Raw genomic sequence first — 22,351 nt, forward strand, 5'->3', positions numbered from 1 at the left:
ATAAAGCACTTGCGGACACGAATAAGCGGTGACCTGAGTGCTCCTTCACAAGTACGTGTACACGCACGTACACACACACAGACACACACACTTGACAAGTGGGAAATAGCCTTCAGAGATAGCTTTTGTCAACAACTTGGAAAAAGCGCATCTCCTTAGCATCAGCCGTATTCCTTGAAGGATACGCCATCTTATTTGTGAAGTGGCTGTGTGAATGTGATGTCAGTTTGCCATGTTTGACTTTCTCCTCCTTTTCTGTTGCTCCATTTTGGCTACAGACACTCAAATCATTTCAAATGTTTTGTTGAGACTACAAGTACTTCTGAAATGACTGAAAAAAGTTTGTATTTTATGTTTTATGCTAAAATCTTGTGGATAAGTACAAGCCTCATCCATACTTGACTCTCAATACCATTCACTCTTAGAAACTTGAATCTTTTCAGAACTTGTTCTGACTGGCAATCCGAGTTGAAGGCCTAGAGCGGCTCCCTCCCTGCATAAAAGATGTGTGGAGCGAGCAATGAAAGTTTGATCACAAATTCCCTGCACGATTAATCATTGATAAACGCAGAGTCTACATACAGTTACATCGCAATTCTCTTTCATATGGGCGGTCAGAATAAAGTAGTGCCGCGATACAGTACAGCATGCGCCCCTAGTGAAATAGTCAAAACTCAAACTCAGTCAAAAGCTCGTCTTGTTGATGATGAGAGAAAAGCAAAAAAAAAAAGTACGTCTCCATTAGGGATGTCATACTGGAGTCCGAATCAATTTTCTTTGTTTTCTTGAACTTGACTCCTTGGCAATATTTTTCAAAGTATCAAAACAGCCATCTGATTGGTTAACTTAACAGCTAGCGCCAAAGCACAAGTCTTTGCGGGTTCTAAAATTAGTTTTTACCAACAGAAAATACAGTAGGTGGGAATCAGGGACAACAAACCCTGCCGCGGCCATGCCTTCATGTTCATTCATTAGCTTTGAGTTTGCTGCTGTTATGTGGGCACCTCTCACTGTTTGGTGGTTTGTTGCTCTCGGTCTACTCCTTGTCGACTGTCATTAATAAAGCAACATGTTTTTTTTTAATTATTCTTGTTTGTCTATACACAGTTAATAAAGCATAGGGCCGTCTAAAAAAAGAAATATTGAGCATAATGAAATTTTCCTCTAACGCTGTGGTGGTGAAAATAGTATTTTTCTGTCTTGATGTTTACTCACCTGGACATGGACTTGAACCCGGACTTTACTTAAATTCGTTCTGTGACTCAAACTCAAGTAGAATTTGATAAAGCTGGACAATTTTGTATTAAATTGGGGAATAGTCCACGATAATACATTTAAAAGTATTAACCGGTATTATTGTTGTCATCTTATTTTATTCTATACAGACTTGGTGACAGTAACGCTCCACTTTTCTAGCCAGTATTTTAGTTATTGTTGTCAAAGCCCATTTGAAGCAGTGCAAGTATATTTACAGAGAAAGGAAATTGGTGCCCCTGTGTGACATGAAGAAAAAAATATGATGTACTGCACATATAGCATAATATAAAGCAAACAATAATGGTCAAATAATCTCGTATGAGTTGTCCTCCATCTGTCCCTTTGAATGACTATATTCTCAATGCCGGTGCCCCTTTACTGATTGGAATATATCAGCACACGGGGGATATGAGACAGCAATAGGATCCAGACCTGGCGTGATTTGAATATGAAATGATTCAATTATTGATTTCAGTTCTTTGGGTCTGGCGCCCCGAGGTGATATTGTAGCAGCGCAATCACCACGCTGACATTTAGCGTCCGTGTTTACCTTTACTGTCTCCGCTGATTGCCTCCAAATCGCTCGCCGTATGTCCTGCCGGAGCTCATTGTATCATCACTTTTGTGCTATTTAGGGAAAAAGTGATGGATGCGGCTTATCAAAAATGCAACAGTTTGTGCGCCCGGCGCTTGTGCGGAAAATAATAACATGCCCTCGCAATCATGGAAGGGTGATTGATACAGGAATGTAATTGAGCAATATTGAACATTGCTAGCCTAAAAAAAAAAGAAGAAATGTGTGCCTGCTAGGAATGAAATAGGGTTTGAAGTTCTCACCTTGACAGTGATGGAGACGTGAACTTCGATCCCCGGATATGCCTGCAAGCTGTGCTCTTAAGCTCAGCTTCAAGCTCTGCAGGGACAGTAAATGCCTCGATTTTTATCTGATAATATTCCAGGTACACCTCTGAATAACTGCTGCTGCGTCGCCTGGCTCCCTGTATACTTTGAAGAAAATCGCTTTTTCGCTTTCCATTCGTTTGCGCCGATAGACGTGAAAATGTAATATCTGACGAATGTGTTTGCTGACAAATATTCCCAATATCGTCGCGGACATCTGTCATGAGACATTTTATGCGCACGGTTGCGCTGAGCTGCACGGCTGTCAAAGTGACTCCAAAAGAGGTAGTTTTAATGTCACTCCACTAAATAGAAATGTTTTTTTCCTTGCACCCACTGGTGGATTTCATACTTATGAGTCAAGTTGACAATGTGGAAAATGAAAGCAGTCCTCCTAGGTGGATTCCGCCGTAGTTCTGATGCCATTTTCTCAGCAGTTAGACAATCCAACGTTAAATGGATGTTTTATACTAGCGTTGGTGTTCATGCATTATTGAATTATGAACAGGGCCCGGTCTGGTAAGGGCCTTTTTGAATAAATATTTCACTACTCTGATCTACCCAGTTTCTACCTGCTCTGTAATGTAAGTGGCAAGGGATGGGCCCGAAATTCTCAAGCAAAAATTATTTCGCTTCTTAATTTAAACAGTGTAATCCGCATCCATAACTTAGAATTGCTGAATCGGAACAAATCTGTCACATTATTTCCTGGCAAAGTTAAAACATTGTTACTTTATCGAGGTCATCTGAATCTTTAGAAGTTTCATGGAAAGGGAGAACAATAGATTTAAGGAGCCCGAGGACAGGGGACATTTTTAATCTTCTTTGCAGAGCATCGGGCACTGCTGGATTGAAGGATGGCGGAGGCAGCAAGACAAAAAAAAAAAGAAGAGAATTAAGGTTGAGATACTGCAAGCTTATGTTGAATTTTGGGTTGGTTTCGATCAGCTCCCTCAGGGGGAGCACGGTGCAATGCTAGTGGGGGCATGTGACCATACTAGAATAAAGTGTAATTGCACATACACTGCAGTAGGTGGCAGTGGTGCTCTCAGCAGGGAGATCTTCTTCTTCCCAGGTTGGTGTAACAGAAAATAATGGAGAATTTAGATGACCATTATATTAAAATTGCAACATTTCAACTCAAGATTGACGAGTAGCATTTTTCAAAAGACAAGACCCAATTGGATGTGGTAGTGTTCAATTGAACAATGATGGAACTTTCAAGAATCAACAGTGTATGATGTGGACGGTCTTACTAGAAAAATGATTTTCAAGGAAATGGAGCAGGCGGCGGGCTATTTATACAACGACGGAAGCAACAATCACCGTGTAGTTAGCAAACCAAAGTTCGCACGAGAAACCACCAGATGACAAAACTTTTATAACAAAAACATGATTTTTCATGCTTTGCAAGTTATTTACAAACAAACATCATTTGTTACTAATAATATAATAATTAATTTAGCCACTATGGTGCTCAGAAGATCAAAATGGGCAATTCCAAATATTGGCAGCTTTCCATAAGGATCCTAATTATGAAATGAATAGAAATAAGGACACCAACTAAAATGCTAAATGGGCAGAACAACATAACTGAGTCCTTGATTTTTTTTTCAGGGTATTTCAATCTAGGCCACACACGTCATTTCCTGTCTGTCTGTCTGTCTGTCTGTCTGTCTGTCTGTCTGTCTGTCTGTCTGTCTGTCTGTCTGTCTGTCTGTCTGTCTGTCTGTCTGTCTGTCTGTCTGTCTGTCTGTCTGTCTGTCTGTCTGTCTGTCTGTCTGTCTGTCTGTCTGTCTGTCTGTCTGTCTGTCTGTCTGTCTGTCTGTCTCCACATCAGCACAGCATCACTCACTGCTGAGGTGGCTGTTCTCCCTACTGTACAGAACAACCCCCCCAACACACACATCCACACTGGCGCAAACTTCGCCTCGACGCGCCTGTGGCTTTAAGGCAAGGCTTTTGATGGATACACTGTGACAGGACTGAGTTCGGAGCCCAGCGACAGAGGACGAGCGAGTAGCGAGCGAGTGTGTGACGAAGAATGCAGATGAATCAAAGTGAAGAAAACAATGGCTGTGGCAGTGGAATCAACATCACTGTATCTCTGGTTGACATAATTGATTGTATCAGAGGCAGTTTTGTAAACCATTACCTCTCTCCGAACGTGAACGAATGACTATGTGGATGACTGTGTGTGGCAACTGTGGAGGAATTTAAATCGTTTTTACAAGCAAAAGGATTTTTTTTTTCTTCTTCCCATCTTCTGGCTTGATTGAATACATCTTTCTGACATCTCAGTCCCAACAAGTTAATATTTTAGAGCACTTATCTGCACATCAGAGATGACAAACCCAACAGTTAATCATTGAATAATACATAGTTTAATCCTTCCAGTACAAATATTGAGTACAACTAGGTAGAGCAACACTGGCTGCCTTTTAATAAAAACTCCTATTCTATACAATGAAATACGATAGGATACGATACAATACTACAATGCGATACTACACAATACGATGCTACGATGCGATACAAAACAATGCGAAACCATGGGATACAATGCGATAAAATGCGATACGATGCGATAGAATGCGATACGATGCTCAAACTCTATAAGGTGCCACCACGGTAAACATAAAATATCAAGGACATAGGTTAATAATTACATTTTGGTCAATGTATTTAAAATAGAAAGTTTTTGATCATATGATCTATATTTGTCTGACTTTCGATGTCCAGAGGGTAAGCAAGGCTTTAAACGGAAAAAACTAGTAGGCTGATTCATGTTTGTAGTTTTTTTTTGTATAAACATAATCAAGATAGTTATGTTATAAAATTTTCAGTTTCCTTAGATGTGCCAAGATAAGGGCTAATAAGTTGGCAGTGTGGAGAAACTTTGGATGCAGTGTCAAAAACACGACAATTGAAAAGATATGCTCAATGTGGCGTGATTAATTGAGCAATAGACTTATCTTTGCCATCTGATGCTCAACATTGTTATCTTTCGAGTGCAAAGTTAATATGTGAACTGTGTAGGTGTCCCAAATGTGGCCTGGTCCTAAAGTGTTACTGTGTAAATGAATATTTGTTCAATCATGATATTTGGTTGATTCAGATCGCTTTTGTCACTCCCACTGCAACCACCCTGTCAGCCTCGGTCCCTCTGTCACTGTTTTATCCCGCACTTCCATCTCAATTTTCCTCAGCCTATTTCCTTCTTGACCTCTGTATCTCCTTCATCTCTCTTTCCTACTCTCATATTCTTTATCTCGTTCCCTTATCCTACTTGCTCCCTCCTTCCATGCCGTCTAGTCTCGTGAGGGAAAGAGAGCGTGTGCAGCTCATGAGGGAAAGAAGACGCGTGCAGTTGATTAGACGGGAGCATTAGAAAGTTCACATTGGATCAGACTGTAGTGTCTAGCCGCCAGGCAATGAGGGATACAAACGCCGGAGCATATAGACGAGGTCGTCGGCGGTGGAATTTTCAGGGAGGTTTTGGGCGCATCAGATTTCCGGGCGCATCCTCAGAGCGGTTGGGGGGCAGCCATGCGGAAACGACAGTGGTCCGGTCAAAGCCGAAACTCTCCCAGATGCAATTTTCTGACGGGCGGAGAATATCTAACATGGAGGGGGATGGGGTGCTCCTGAGCCCATAGCTTTCAGGGAAAATAATTTTGAAAGGAACAAATCTTTAACGAGAATTTGCCGCTCCTTCCTAATTGGTTATGAATGTTGCAAAGCCAAAAAGCCACACAAGGACAGAAATAAATGAATGACCAGTGATCTAGCTAATGAACTTCATAAAAATAACCAAACACATTCTCAGGGGGATTTCTAGCTTAAAGGGTTTTTGGTTGGTATTTTATTTTTTGTTTTGCAATAATGTTCTGATACGTGAACACTTTTAAAAAAAAAATTAAAAATGCTAAAAAGATCTGCCACGTTATGAGTAGTAAGTAGCAAAAGACATATAAAACAAGAATGAAGACAATTAGATCTAATTACAAAATAGACATCAGGCTACATGCGACTAGCCAGACATTGCCGCCGAGAATTTTAAAGTGACCACAGCATGTCAGACTGATGTAGGGGTGACCTATTGCTCTAAGGCTACACACTCCTGCGCTCTGCACTTCTATGCTGGGAAGCCACACAAAAGATTTACAAGGCACACTGTATGTTATAAATTGCCAGGCAGGCCACTTGTCTTCAGGGCACCATGAAAATAGTGCACATTCCTACAGTCAGGCAGGCAGGCAGGCCCCGCACCCATCTCATCGTGAATGTGTGTGTGTGTCATATTGTTGCGTGGAAAACAACTCGTGGGTGTAGCTATACTGCAGCAAGATGCATCCGGCCAATGTAACAATGTGTCATCTTTAGTCGACGTCGGATTTATTCAGATAATGGAGAGTGTGTGTGTGTGTGGAAATGGTAATCATCGGTTTTAGAGCCAAACTACCATGCTTATAAAACATTCGTTGACTGCATTGTTGTGTTTTTAGAGCATCATAAAATTAGATGTTAAAATGTATATACACAATCACTGGTGTCGACCCCAAAATCTCATAAATCACATTTTAGTGAGTTTCATATATTTTCAAAAATCCATACTTTTGGTGAGTACAGACTCATATTGATTAATTTCCACCTTAATGATCATGGTTAGTCCTGTATTTACTCTGTATCGGATCAATACCAAATCTTGCAGTATCACACACGGAACGGGTGTTTACCTAAATGAGCACCTCACTAAGAAGAATGCTGAGATAGCCTGGAACGCACGCAAACTGAAGAAGGAAAACAAGATTCTCGCAACGTGGGTCAGGAACTGTAAAATATGGATTAAAACAAACGGAGCAACACCAGAAGATGTCAAAACTCTCGTTGTGAGTGAACTGGAGGAACTGAAGAAATGTGGCCTGGTGGTGGGGGAACCAAACATTTACAATGGCTGAACTAATGACCATTAACTGGTACCTATGGACCCTCCGGACGAAAATAATGGATTACAGCGAAGTACAACAAGGCAAACAGAGACTGGCAGGGAGGACATCCATCTCAGGTAGACAGTTCCCCTACACTTTTCATGCCATCCAGTGACATTCTCACAAATGCAGGAATTTCTGTCCCACCGAATCTTGACTCTTTACTATTTAATTCATTTGACCTAGAGAATGCTAATGCTGGTATCTATGAGTCCTTCCTTAACCCAGATACAAATTACACTCCCTTAAAATCTGTTGAAATGTCATGTGAATATTTTTCTGAAGATATGTTTAACAAACTGTGCAATACTCCTCCTGGCCACTGCCAAACAAATGTATTCTCCACTGTCCACTTCAATGTACGGAGTATCTCTAAAAATTATGATGGTCTAAAAACCTATTTATCAACCTTAACACATTCTTTTTCAGTAATAGCTCTTACTGAAACTTGGATGGTTGATAATACATCTAGCTATCCTCTCTCTCACTACACTCCTATACATTCCTGTAGACCAAACAAGCAAGGTGGAGGAGTCTCACTGTATGTGATTGATAACTTAAATTTCTCTCCCAGAAAGGATTTAAGTGTCAATTTTGACATGACTGTAGTAGAATCTGTGTTTATAGAACTCTCCTCTTGCTCACTTATAAACAACAAAAATGTGATAATTGGATGTATATATAGACCACCAGACTCTGATAAAATCACCTTCAATGAAGCCCTCGACTCTACTCTAGAAATTATAAACAAAGAAAACAAATTATGTGTCTTACTTGGTGACTATAATATTAATTTGCTTGAATCTAAGCAGTCACATACAGCAGACTTCCTTAATACATTATATTCCAGAAACTTTTTCCCTCTTATCAACAAACCCTCCAGGATCACAAGCTCAACGGCCACTCTCATAGACAATATCCTATTTAATTCTCTAGACTACAAGATAACATCTGGCCTTTTGATCTGTGATGTATCCGACCATCTACCTGTCTTCCATCTCATCCACAATGATAGTAGTCCTGAAATCAAAGATCATATTGGAGATCAAATGAAATTCCGCAAATTTACTGAGAAAAACATGGTATCTTTTATATCTATCATCAGCTCTGTGTCATGGGATGAGGTTATCCTGTTGCAAGATGTCAACAAAGCCTATCACTCCCTTCTAACAATACTCACAAATGCATTAGAGTTCTCCTTTCCTTTAACTTCTAGTCGTAAAAATAACTCTAAGGGGAAACCATGGATAACGGATGAACTAAAAAAATCTTCACGTAAAAAAAATAAACTATATAGAAAATCTATTGCAAATCCCATCCCTATAAATATAGAAACATACAAGAAATATAAAAACAGATTTACAGCTTTACTAAGGAAAACCAAACAAACTTACTATGCTGATAAATTTACACAAGCCTCCGGTGACATCAAAACAACGTGGAATCTTATCAACCATTTATTACATCGCAAGAAATCAAAAACATCGACCCCAAATGAGATGCTGGGGAAGAATAGAGCTCATTCAAACCCAATAGATATTTCTAATGGTTTCAATGATTTCTTTGTAAATGTTGGCGCTACCTTGGCATCTAGCTTCTCAACCTCTGATACAAGCCCCTGTTGCCTTATTAAAGGGCAGTTTCCTTCACTCTCCATTCTTGACCCTCCTAGTGTTGAGGAAGTTTACAACATCGTCATGAGCTTGAAAAACTCGGCCCCTGGCCATGATGAGATCAGAAGCATACTTATTAAGAAAATTATTCATTCAATAATAATTCCACTAACACACATTTTCTCCTTATCTTTAAAATTTGGCATTGTACCCCAAGAATTAAAAATTGCTAAAGTCATTCCTATCTTCAAAGCTGGTGAGACTAATGAATATGGTAATTATCGACCTATATCCGTACTTCCTTGCTTCTCCAAGATTCTAGAAAAACTGGTTTACTCAAGATTGGCAAAGCACCTAGAAACAAACAATATTCTCTATAAACATCAATACGGTTTCCGCAAAAAGTTTTCTACTGAGCATGCACTGCTTCAGCTTGCCAACCACATCTCAACGGCTCTTGACAATAAGAAATTCGCTCTTGGTGTCTTTCTAGATTTAAGCAAAGCATTTGATACTGTCGACCATAAGATCCTCATCGCTAAGCTAGAGAGATATGGAGTGAACGATTCTGCCCTGAAATGGTTCACAAACTATCTCGCCAACAGAGAACAATATGTATATATAAATGGTTGTTCTTCCAACAGATCTAAAATACTATTTGGGGTCCCGCAGGGCTCAATATTGGGTCCTCTATTATTTTTGGTGTACATAAATGATTTTTCCATGTCTTGTTCAAATTTTCTTCCTTTGTTATTTGCGGATGATACCAATCTCATTGCCACCCACGAGGATTTTAATTTCCTCATTGCACGTGTGAATACTGAGTTGCACGCTGTTACAAAATGGTTCAAAATAAATAAGTTGTCACTCAATATAAACAAATGTAACTTCATGATCTTCTGCAATATAAATAAATCTTACCCCAAAGAACAGGCCAAAATTTACATAAATAATAACGAAATCCATCAAGTTACTAGCACTAAATTCCTAGGAGTTATAGTAGATAAACACTTAAACTGGTCTGAACACATTGATTTGGTTTGCAAAAGATCCATGAAAACGCTAGGTATCTTACGAAAAGTTTGTCCCTTGGTCCATCCGTCTGCTCATCTCACTCTGTATTATAGTTTCCTCTTTCCTTTACTCAATTACTGCAACATAGTCTGGGCAGCTACATATCCAACATACCTCAGCAAATTACTCATCATACAAAAGAAGTTCCTAAAAATGATCTCTTTTTCAAATAGATATGAACCATCGGCACCATTGTTTAGAAACTATTCATTACTGCCAATTGATAAAGTAAATATTCATCAAACCTGTCTACTCACCCATAAATATATATACAGGAAACACTGTCTTCCAGCCACTTTTCATAATTTCTTCGCATTTGTATCGGAATTACATTCTTATCCTACAAGACAGGGGGACAATCTCCACCCACCGTCCTGTCGAACATCACGCCATCAATACAATATCCATTTTAGAGGGCCCTCACTCTGGAATGAGCTACCAATCCATATTCGATCCATATCTTCACAGGTTGCTTTTAGAAAGCACCTGAAACACCACCTTCTCCACTCATGATCCTACCAGTCCAAAATTACTCCACCGCACTCAGCTGATCCATACTAAGAACATCAACTTAAACCACTATTTATACCCTGATTCTTCCTTGTTTTGTTATTTTCTGTTTGCAGTTCTTCTGCTTCCGCTCAGCTATTTTCTTACCTGGTGTTTTTTGATTGTTTCAACATCACTAAAGTGTCAAATTTTGTTTCTCTTGTTTCTCATTTTGTATAGTGTATTTGTTTATGTATGTATACGTTCACTTTCGTATATATGCATATATAAATATGACGATTTAATATTTAGCTAGTTATGCTTGTGTTTATTCATTGATGTTTATTCATTTATATATATATATATATATTATTATTATTTTTTTTCTTTCTTAAACACTTGAATAATATTTGATGTCACAGCACTTTGTTTGTTGTGCACTTTGATTATACAGGAGTGGAGCTCCTTACAAGCCCTAGGCTTCGTCTCCCTCCCTGCACTGTTATTTGTTATAATAATATGTGCTAAACAATAAACTAAACTAAACTAAACACACCACTAACGAAATCCTAGCTGTTTGTTGTTTGTCACACTAAAGTGTGTTAAAACCCGGGACAAAAAAAAACCATCTCTATTAATTAGGAATTTAATTTGCTTCGTGTGGGCTCCACCACACAATATGGATGCACGTTGAGGCAGTCACGTCAAGACATCCATGTCATCGGGAGCTGACAGGTTGTGCTGTCTCAGTACGAGCCTCCAGTCACTCTCAGGGGCCCCTCACTCCTAATCATTATCTTGGGCTTCATCAGCAGAGGGCAATTACAATGAAAGGGGAGGGGGTCTCCATTCAAAAGCGCTCATGGTGGTTCAAATGTGTGCACGGTGTATTTACACAGTATCCATCCGTTGCACTTCACTGTGCATGCTTGTTTGCAAGTGCTTGTCTCGCTCGTTACAGGCCATTACAGGCGATGCAAAGAACACCCACCCTTCCTGGATTGTCTTTTTAGCTACCTGTGCGAGTCATTCTAATCAAATGTCTGCCTGTCTACCAGTCTGGTGCTGATGAGAATGTGCTTCACTGCCCTCTCACTCTGTGTCACCCACCCAACCTCATTAAGCACACACGGGAAGGGTCCGTGGTGGTTTAACCCACCCCAGCAAGCCAACTGGAGGTAATTTACCATAGCTTGGCAGACACATGCCATTTTACTGAACACAGCGCACGTCCCCCTGAGCTTTGCTCCCGCTCAGACTTTTCACTCCAATAGAGCACAAAAGAGCGAGAGTCTTAAGAAAGACAGGAAGTAGAGAAGGAGCAATAAAAGAGGTATTTGGTGTCAAGCGCCCCCTTGCAGAGGTGCAAGGCATTGTGATGTTATACAATACAATACAAAATAAAACAATAGCTTATTTTACAACAGCTGCAGCTTCACAAATAACAATGGGGACAACCACAAAGAAAGCGAAAATAGAAAACTGACTTCTGTTTCAAATATTGCAAAATTTTTCCCACCAATATTAATGAACCATCTCGATATAATGCAAACCACAGTCACAATAAGAAACGTCTTAAATTAACACGTCTCATGCGGTGGCAGTGAAATCTGATCTTAATTTCCTTCGCAAAGGCAGAATACGCGATACACGTTTTACCGATTAAAAACAACTAGAATTGCTTCTGTCATTTTCTTTTATGCACTTTAATTACAATAACCAATTTGTTATCAAGCACTTTGAGCAATTGTTTCTGAAACTTCTGCTTTGCTAATTATGTGCATGCTTGTCTGTCACGACTGAATTCCGCTATTTAATTTAATTCTAATTAGGAAAGACATGTAAATAGAAGCAAGGAGAAAATGATGGAATTTGTTGAATCGCTACCATGCAACATTATTCTAAGATTTGGATACAGCTTGGGTTAGCAAACACAGCATGGGCACATTTGAGAATCTCTGCCGCAAGGATGAGGGGGGAGGGGGATATATGGGGGGGTCGGGTATCTGGTCTCCTAGCGATAAGCATGTGTGTTGCAGACTGTGAATGCACAAACGTCTGCGTGTGTGTATGTGACATCTGTTGACAAGGTAGCCTAGTCCGGTCAGCCCTCATTAGTGGAAGAGAGAAGCCCTGAATGAGGAGTTCTGCGACAGACAGGACTCTCTCGTTAGGGGATAGTGCGCACGAACACACCGCTAGGGTCAGACCGCACAGAATCTGCACAACATCAATTACTTCATAGATGGTTGCGATCTATTCTGTCAGTGTTGTGGCCCTGGCAACTGCCTGCAAAGAGTTATTATTCAGGGCTGGAACATACACAGGACATAAATACTGACTCCCCAGAGCGTGCAATATATTGACGATTGGGTTATGCATTATAAAGTCAGACACATTGTTTTTGTCATTTCGACTTACTTTTCAAAATGGTTTGAGCAGATGTGTGCAACAGAGGCAAAAATACCGCAGGGCTCCTAAGCTGAACAAAATCCGGACAGAGACGAAGGTTGATTTTTTTTTTTTTCCCAAATTCCCAAGGCTTTTTATTTTACTGTAATATATGAATACTTTGGTTCCAAGTATCTTAAAAGATTTATTAACAAGGTTTCAATCATTTTAGGAGTATCCAAAGATGTTAATCACAATACTTTTTGAAAAGGCCTGAATAAATAATAAACATCCTGATTGGATTCAATGCTACAATTGCACTGGAAAAAAATGTGTAGAATGAATTAAATTCTAATATATGTATCCAGATAAATTGTTCAAGTACACATATAGTCTACATTTTCTTGGATGTATAGTTTTAAAAAAATAGATGGATCCAGATGATTTTATTTTGCGCAAACAGTAAAATAAATAAAATTTCATGAATTCAACCATTTTTTTTCCAGTGACGTATTAATCATGCTGAGACATTATTCAAAATCCAAGGTGTTTGTCTTTTGCAATTCCACTGTGGCTGAAAACACGCCAGCAACACAAAACATTTGAAAACCTCAACCTGCCATATTTCATATTTTCAATCGCAACAAACAGTTTAACTAACTAGTTAAGGCTTAATGATGCAGCAATCATCTCTAATATAACACCTCAGTTACTTCATCAATTTAACACAGAGTGGGTTCAGATGGAGCTCACAGTGTTTGCCAAACCTTTAGACAGACCGTGTAAACACAACACATATGTTTTTCTGATTAGCACCATTACTGCCTATTTACCTCATCATTTGGAAACCGATCAACACATAAGATGCTGAATTGACAAAACACAGCAACGCTCAACGATCAAGCGTGGACAATATAATTAGCCAAGCATATGTGAGAATCCGACTGATGTGAATCATCAACTTGAATGATTTAAAGTCAGATTAGCTTGAGGCTGTCATTCAATTGCTCCGGTGTGCAAAGTCAAGCGCGGTGGAAATGAGAGGGTTAATTAACCGATGGGGGGGGAGACAGTGGCCGGGCAGCATACGGAGTGATAGAATAGCTTTTGAATTATGGAACAGTGGAATGCTGCGGCTGGTGGCGTCCGGCCATATGTCAGCGTATACCGCCTGTGTCTAACCGAGGGACAGCTGGTCAGATTGCTCATGTTCAAGTGAGTTAGAAAGCAATCAATCAAAATGGGGCAGCTTGTTGAGTTGTTTAAACGGGTCTAGAATACGCCGCTTGCCTATTGTTGGTGCCATTAGGGATTTGTCAGGTTGTGAAGATATTAAATGAGGCCCCAAAAGAAACATCACCTTGCCGTAGAGGAGATAAAGCCTCGGAGGTCATGTTCAAGATGATTTAGCAGAAAGCCTTAGTTGATGAGGCTCGAGTAGTTACATTATTACACGTAGGACTTTCAATTTCGACTGACAGACGTTCAAAGCATTCAAGGAAACGGTTGCTATATTTTCCCTTCCGCCCTTTTAGCTGTTGGCAAGTTGTAGAAGGGACGTTTATAGATTTACATCAATATTTAAGAGACTCTATTTTCAGCACAAGCCTTCAGTGCATACCAATGTGTTCGTCAGTATCTCCATTTCAATTATGAATCAAAATGCAGAAAGTATTTGACACAATTTTGTCCTATAGTCATTTTTCAAAGTCGTCTCTCCAATACGATCAGTGTAATGTCAGCGAGTTATTGTCGGTGGCAAGATTTTTTTTTTTTTTAAGTTGGCCTCACCATTTTGGCTGCGTATGAACAAATCCTAATGCTAAATTGCTAGCACTAAAATGATGCCTCAAGCAATTTTTTAACCAAACTATTGACCTTCCCATTTCACTCCTAATAAATAATTTTACAGTTTGTATACTTTTGCCAAAATTCACCATAAGTGGTTTATTGGATAAAGTAATGAACCAAGGTCATACATTTTTTCCAAAATGTTAAAAGTTGACACAATTACTACAACCTATATTACATCCCCACAGCATGGCCTCCCGATTTATATGGATGTACAACAATCGGCGGCAGGTCAAGTATCCATGCAGCTGCTAGGTGCTAATTCTAATTTATTACCCCAATTTAAAGCAAATTTTTCATTTTTCAGATTTATTTGGAGAAAGCACAGAGTCAATAAAAACCCAGATGACCATTCTCAGCGAAGCCCAATCTCAAGTGTGCACACGTCTCCAGCATGAAGCTTTTTGTCATTGTGGCTACTCAGGGGATGCATTATGCATATACAGCATGTCTCTGGTGCTTACAGAAGGTCAACGTGTCAGCTTGGCAGTTTAAATATATGAAATAGAAACCTGCTATTCACTTAATAGTTGCAGCAGAAGCAACGCGGCTATTTGCCTACACAGCATGACATGATGGAGATGCACTCTGTCTCTTAGTCTCTGCTGGGCTTCAAACTGTTTGGTCACCCTGATCAATAGTCTCTGTTACACATGATATATTTCCCATGGCTCCGACTTGCTGCTTTTGCTCCATCTGTGCCATGCGCCTGCCCGTGCTCCTCTCCGATTCCCTGTGAAGGCTTTGAGGCATTTGAGCTGCCGTTATTGTTGAAACGCTCCCGCAAATGGTCATTTTATTTTAATTGGAATGCGAGATCAATGAGGTTAGAAAGCGGCAATTTGAGAGTACGTAAAGAAAAATGTTGCATTGATGCCTTGCTCGGTTTGCAGCACAAATCCATAGCTGTTTTGAAAACAGTAGGAGAAATGATGCAAAAAAAAAATAACAGCCACCATCCTGTTATTGTGGATTGCATAATTAGACTCAAAGCTGACTCCAAACTGAGATTGAGGCACGATTGCAACATTTAACTTGTTTTAAAACAGCACAGATTTATTCTTTTTTGGCAGACAGATTAAAATTGTCGGATGCAAGCTTTCTCATTAGTGCTTCAAACTGTCTTCAAACTTTTATAACTAAATAAACTTTAGACCTGTAAATACAGCAACATCAGATAATTTCCGGTTGCAGAGACATGCCAGGACGCACAGAGTAATTTCGATTATTTCTTTCAAGTATTAGTGTGCTTTTAAACATCTGCTCTCCACACTCCACACACAGTTGATATTCAATTTCTACATATTGCACACAAGTATTAAATTATGAGTTATGTGTGACGACGGGAAGCGGCAGAGGCTGTTTAGTGTTTGTATGTTTGTACAGTTCAGAGCAGAAAAATATGTTTTCTTTTATTTTTTTATGATGCATTATTAAAAAGGCTTTTACCATTCCCAAGTGTGCTTTGAGGATTAGGAAAGTAATGTTTGACTAGCAAATGAAAATTCATTAAAAATCCTCCAAGCTTGCAATTACTTGGATCAAGATTGCATTTAATATTTTGTAACCTCTTTCTATTATTTTCAATACAACTTTTCACCTTTGCATAGTATAAACACAAGCTCATGATCAATGTTTGTTATTTTTCAGGTTTGCTAATAAGTTGTGAGAAGCAGGAATCCTCCTCTACTTCCGGGCCAACCGAACGTCATGTGGACCAGATGCCTCCTCTTCCTCTCAATCTTGTTTGCTCCCATTGCCATCGGTAAGAATTTTCACACAAGCCTCACTATCTTTAAGGGACTGAAAATTCCATCGGTTCACTGCTATGGATGTCAAATGACCAAACCGAGAAAATTTATTCTTTCAATACCATTTATCAACCTCCATTCATTAAAGATTTAAAATCGAGCCACATTCATACTTGGGGGTGGTATGTCACTTAAGCTAACTCGCTTGTTAACTCCACATACAGGAAGCCTCGAGCCGAGTTCCGTAATGGTGACGTGCAAGGCCACCGTGCTTCTGTTAATGACGGTTCACAATAACAAGCACAATCAATCATATGTATTGTATACTTACTCTTACATGAAATATGAAAAGGTAGGTTGGACGTTGCCTTGACGATACAGAAAGGAGATCTTACAATGACGCAGCATGTGAATCATTGACTTTGTATTGATATTGGAGTTATTATTATATCTCTCCTCTTTGTCACATCCCTTTCATGATGCTCAAAAGGCATTTCAAGTTTCCCCTGCAATAATGAGCACATTTTTGCTAAACCGATTTAAATTGAATTTGGTGCAGGATTACCAATGTGCACCATTTTGCATCTGGATGACGATGCTTTTTTTTCTTTCTTTTTTTCTTCATGCTTCAGTTATTACAAGCAAGTGCTCAGATGCCCCAGCCGCTTGTCTGTGTATTTCCCCCTGTTGCTGCTGCACTTTGATGTCTGCTAGAGGGAGCTCTGGCCCTCTTGGACTTAATCCCATTAATGGCTTCTGTCAATCACCCCGTTGTGAAGAAAAGCTGCTGCGGATGAGCTCAACACACTTGCACAGGTCTCTAGTGTGTGTGCACCTGCACCTGCATACTCGCACTGCAGACATGGACGCTCATGAAATGAAAATAGACGCCTAGGTCCCATTTCAAAACTGTTTTTTAGTTTTAATGCCAGTCTAAGGCATTTATATCGATGTCTAAAGAATAAGTCGACATATGCAAATGATGCTGTTGATACTTAAGCAGGATTACTTGAAACAAAGACCCTTTAGCTTGAGGACACGGCATCTTCTTCTTCACAGAGCCTTGGCTTGTCATTAGGCCAAGGGATGCATGCTTGACATTACCCATGTAGATCACTGCAGTGTTCTACTTCTATAATTATCCATGGAAGGATCTCAAGCAAACTGGATCCAGTAAGGGTTGGTCTCCAATATCCATCAACCCATTCAGACTATGCCAACCATCCATTTGTTACTGCTCGGGGTCATGGAGAGGAGATGTAGCCTATTCCAGATGACACCCTGAATCAGTTGCCAATCAACCACAAGACATTGACAATCATAACTGTGGTCACTGTGAGAGAATCGATCCTACGCTGCCTGTGTGAAATTCAGCAGTGAATGACTTACAAAGCAATGCATTCTTCCTGAAAGTGGCAGAAAAAAATACCCATTCACTAAGAGTCTGCACTTCCATCACTGAAACCGATTCAATATGCATTTGTACACAATACCGATGTTACAATACAGTTCATTCTCTGTTCATCTCACGTAATGTTCTACAATTGGAGTTTGGGGGATTTGCAGAAGCTCTAAGTTACATTTAGTTCTGTCTGTATTGTTACAGATGCTGTGCATTGTTTAGACACTATTACTACAGTAATTCATGGGGGACAGGGACCAAGTAGTGTTATAAATTGAGAAACAACTAAATCCCTGTTTAATGTTCAGAATTGCCTTACTATAAGTAATGATAACTAGTGTTGGGATAATGAAGTTTCAAATTTGCTTCATGAACCAGTAGTACTTTTTTGACTCCTCTTTATTCAACAGGGCTGAAATCACATTTCTTAAACCCCTTTCTTTAAACCAACAGTGGCATCTAGAAGAGCCGAAAAAACAACTTTCATGGAATTTGAACTTTCATTTTCATCACCTATCACCACTATAAACCCTAAATTACATTTAGTTTCCTATTAAACATGGCTTTGGCGACATGAGAACAAAAAATGGGAATCGGTGAGATTATCAGTGTGCCAAAAAAAAACCAACAACAACAAAGAAGTTTAATTCAATAGTGGCACTTGAGTAGTGAAATTTTAACTTAACTACCACCCTAAGACCTCCTTCAACAAAAGGTCATTTGTGCCTGAACTCCAACAACAAGTTTATTTGTGCAAACATGACATTGAATGTTGTCCAACTTCAACCAACAACTTCACTCAACTTAAACCTTGACCTTCCCGTACACACAAATAGTTTAACAATTACTATGCCACATCATAAATCACAGTTTTCAAAAGTGAGTTGAAAAAACAAGAGGGGCATATCACCGCGGCGGGAGTGCTGTGTGCCATTTTTGGCCAAAGTCAAGGACGTTTAGCTGCGATATGATAAAAAAGCATGAGGAAAGAGACTACATAAGTAGTGTAAATGTGGGACTGATTTAAAATAAATTGTAATGTGTGCAAAGGGTCACTTGTGTGACCTCCAAATGTCACTCTGGGTGTTTTTAGGGGTGGGAGGGTGGCTGATTTATGTGATTTTAGTAGTTTTTTGACAATGTAAGGAAAAGCTGCTGCACTTTTCCTGCCTCAACCGAGGCAGCATTTCAGTCACTTGGGAGCATTGAAGAGAAAAGTCTCGCCTCTATAAAAGTGCACATGCAGGGAATGTGGGGATGGTTTTTCTATAATATGTTGCATCTCAGCTCCAAAATATTCTTTCATAACTTTTATAGCTGTATAGATTGCAGTACACATAAATTGTCTGGTCCAGGACAGAGGAACACACAGGCTGTTGTTAGATAGTTCACCTCACTGCTGTTTTTTTCATTGGTTGACAATAAAATGAAACTAGAACTAGAAAAATGCGATTCCATCAAAAATTGACTGAGGATACTGTGATGCTGTCTTGGAGCTAAAATGGCAAAGAAAGAAAATAATACAAGTCTGTCATAGCATATCAAATCCATCCTCAGAAACTATGCAAATACACTATGTCCCCGAACGTCTGTGAGAAAAAGAGAACAATAGATGAGGAGCAGAAAAATCTAACTTGATTTTTAGTCAGTGTTTCCATTTGTGAGTGTTGAATATCAAAACCTTCTCCCTTGATGAGTTATAACATTGTGGTTGCTGCTGAACGGTATTTGTACGGGCAATGTTTAAAGTAAAGTTCTTTAAATATGACCAAATAAGACTTCATCTCAAGAAAAGATGAATTATTAAGTGAAATGACGAAGGGCTAATGAGAAGATGATTTGTACTGCAGATCCATCAAGTTAACTTAAATGGCTGGAATTTGAGTGCCGCATACTTCATGTGTAGTGTTGCCTCTGACATTTTTCTCCTCTGAACAATTTTTGTTGAGGTTGATCCTCTTTTGGAATATCATAAAAAGATAAAAAATAAAACTTACACAATATCATTTCCCCCAAACTAAAATATATATTTTCTATTATATAATATTATATATATATATCGTATTATATTATATTATATATTTGCCCCTGAATTACCGTAGAGTCTCTGATTGCTTTTCATGTTGATGACCTTGCATTTAACAGTGCGGCAAAAATGTGATAATTTCATTCGTTCATTCATTCATTGACACGTATTGAATAGGTTGAGGGAACTGTGCAAAACATTCCCTCTGCCTCGATTGTAGAGTTTCCGCAGCAAGCAACATCAAAGTGATTGCTTGACTCGCTCGGCGGCCGCGCACTCTCACCCTTTAAAATATCTTTTGCCGTGTTTGCATGCGTTGCTCAAACATTAACAAAAGCCAAAAACACTTGGCAGTCCAAGCGAGGCAATCGCCTTATAAGTATATATCCTCCTCTCCCTCACCTTCGCCTTCTCCTTTCCATCTCTTCACCTCATCTGCCACTCTCTTGTTCTTGGCCCAAATGTAAAAATCGATATCCTTTTGTTTCAGTCCCCAGAGGCGACGAGAGCGTCCAAATAAGATTGTCTGTGCCGTCTGCGGCTGCCAAGTTTGTGTCACCACTTACACCGGCACTGACACATTAACATGCGCTCACACCTTGCCGTGTGTGTGCTCACACGCATGACTTCGAGCGGATCTCCTGTACAGAGAAAGGGTTATGCCGCTGACACAAATATGAGTTTTTGAGAGGCGTGTTAAACAACGTTTTATAGGTGAAGCTGCTAATAAAAATAAAAAAATAAAATAAAAAACGAGACAGGACATCGTGTCTGGTAGACAACATTTACTGCCTTGCGATGAATTTCAAGACCTCTTATTTGAGTTATGAGGTGTTTGAATGTGTTTGTGTCTTATTATGGCCTAGTGGAGACCCTGCAAACATGTAAAGCAAAACCACTCTGGACAAAATATTGATCCTGTCACGCTTCAATTAACCACTCTCTTCAAAAGTGACATTGGTGCTCACTAAGACATAATAAATCCATTGAAGGAAATGCACATTAACACAGTAATGACCCACTGGCCCACTATGTGCACACCAACACAAAGCTTCTAGTACCGCTAAGACACACGTCTTTTCAGAAGTTGTGCTGAAGGTTGAGTGATAGCCTCTGGGTCTTTATGCGTGTGTGTGTGTGTGCGTGCATGAACGTGTTCATTAGAGAGGACCTTTTCAGTAAATGTCATTTATATATCAGTCTTATCTCAGAGCCATCTTATGCCATTATCAATGCAGAGCCCTTGAGAGCTACGCTGATATTGCGCAATGCAAGCCGTAAATTTATGTCTCTACATGTCATCATTTGCCAATGCGTGTGTGTGTGTGTGTGGGGGGGGGGTGCAGGCAGAGTGGTGAAGGGCAGCATTAACCAAAGTCCGGGCAGCGTGTCATTGAGCTCATTCAGATTCTTCGCTGCATCTGTGTAACCCTGATGCTCGTCCAACCAATGGGAAAGCGAGGGATGACGAGGTTGCTATGGTTACGAGGAAAGGGAACGCAAGAAAGTTGCTGCTGAACCTCACTTTTGAGGGACGTTTTCTTTGGTTTTGTATTTTTTGTTTTTTTTGCTGCGTGCAAAGCGCAGAGCATTGATTTTTTGTAGTCTTTAAAATATGTTCAACTACTACAACAACAAAACAGATGTTAAGCGACACCAATTATCGGCCTGAACATGCATAAAAAAAAAAAAATAGAACCTCTTGTGTGAATGCCACATTGGACATCTGGCTTTTCCTATGATTTAAAATCTGCTTATGGTTGATAGTGAAAATACAAAACAATCCCACGTGTCACAATATAAATTTACAACACGTGAAACCAACAACATGTGAAACTGAGCATTTTCCCTTTAAAAAAAAAAAAGCTACAACTGCAAGTGTGGTTGATTAGTGTATTTATCATCACGAAGGGATCCATATTTCAAGTGGAATGGCACAGCTGGTCGTGGCTCATTGGTAACACGGATAAAACAGAGTACCTCAGCAACAGTCTCATCTATCAAGGGATGATAGCAGGTGCTCACAGGGATCTTTGCACTCAAAGGAGAGTGACTAACAACATCCAAGTTATTCCACAACAACCAAAATTCCCCTTGGAACATTCAAGCACACATCATCAGTTTGAGATATTTGCCACATCATTAAACTGTCGTGAGATTATTACTATAGGTTATGTTATGGTGGTGGTGGGGGCGTAGATTTGAACATCATTGGTAAAGAATGTTCCAGTGTCAAGTTAACCCAACAGACGTAGCAGAAATAAAAAGATTCTGCCGACTTGACTTTGAGTATGACTATGTTGAGCATATGTCGAGTCAATTACGAAGCCTACCCAATTCTCTTTAGTGGAGGTCCAGACAATGCATTCCCCCCCCTTGGCAAAAAGTGCATTAAATCCAGGTCAAACAAAATCCAGACACACCACGTCAGCAGCAAACCGCTGCTTCTTTTTTTTTTTTTATATACAGTCTGGCAGATGTTTCGTCAGCCAACAGAGCATCATCAAATCAACTCATTTAAAAAGCAAGGGAGTGAAAACCAGCAGCCAAAGAAAATCTGGGGCAGATCAGTCATTTTGGGTCTCACTGGGATCGGTGACATGTTT

General features: G+C 39.6%; 1 protein-coding gene across 12 annotated transcripts in view; it reads left to right on the forward strand.

Moving 5' to 3' along the window:
• Positions 1–22,351, forward strand: part of adgrl3.1 (adhesion G protein-coupled receptor L3.1) — a 118,836-nt gene that overhangs the window by 20,722 nt on the left and 75,763 nt on the right. For all 12 annotated transcript variants that reach the window (XM_037261741.1, XM_037261774.1, XM_037261783.1 and 9 more), the window contains exon 3: positions 16,217–16,331. In XM_037261741.1, coding sequence (XP_037117636.1) covers positions 16,277–16,331 — 55 coding nt within the window. In that variant the 5' untranslated portion in view covers positions 16,217–16,276. The remainder of the gene's footprint in view (positions 1–16,216; positions 16,332–22,351) is intronic.

This window comes from Syngnathus acus, chromosome 1 (assembly GCF_901709675.1).
Source record: "Syngnathus acus chromosome 1, fSynAcu1.2, whole genome shotgun sequence".
NCBI classification, from domain to species: domain Eukaryota; kingdom Metazoa; phylum Chordata; class Actinopteri; order Syngnathiformes; family Syngnathidae; genus Syngnathus; species Syngnathus acus.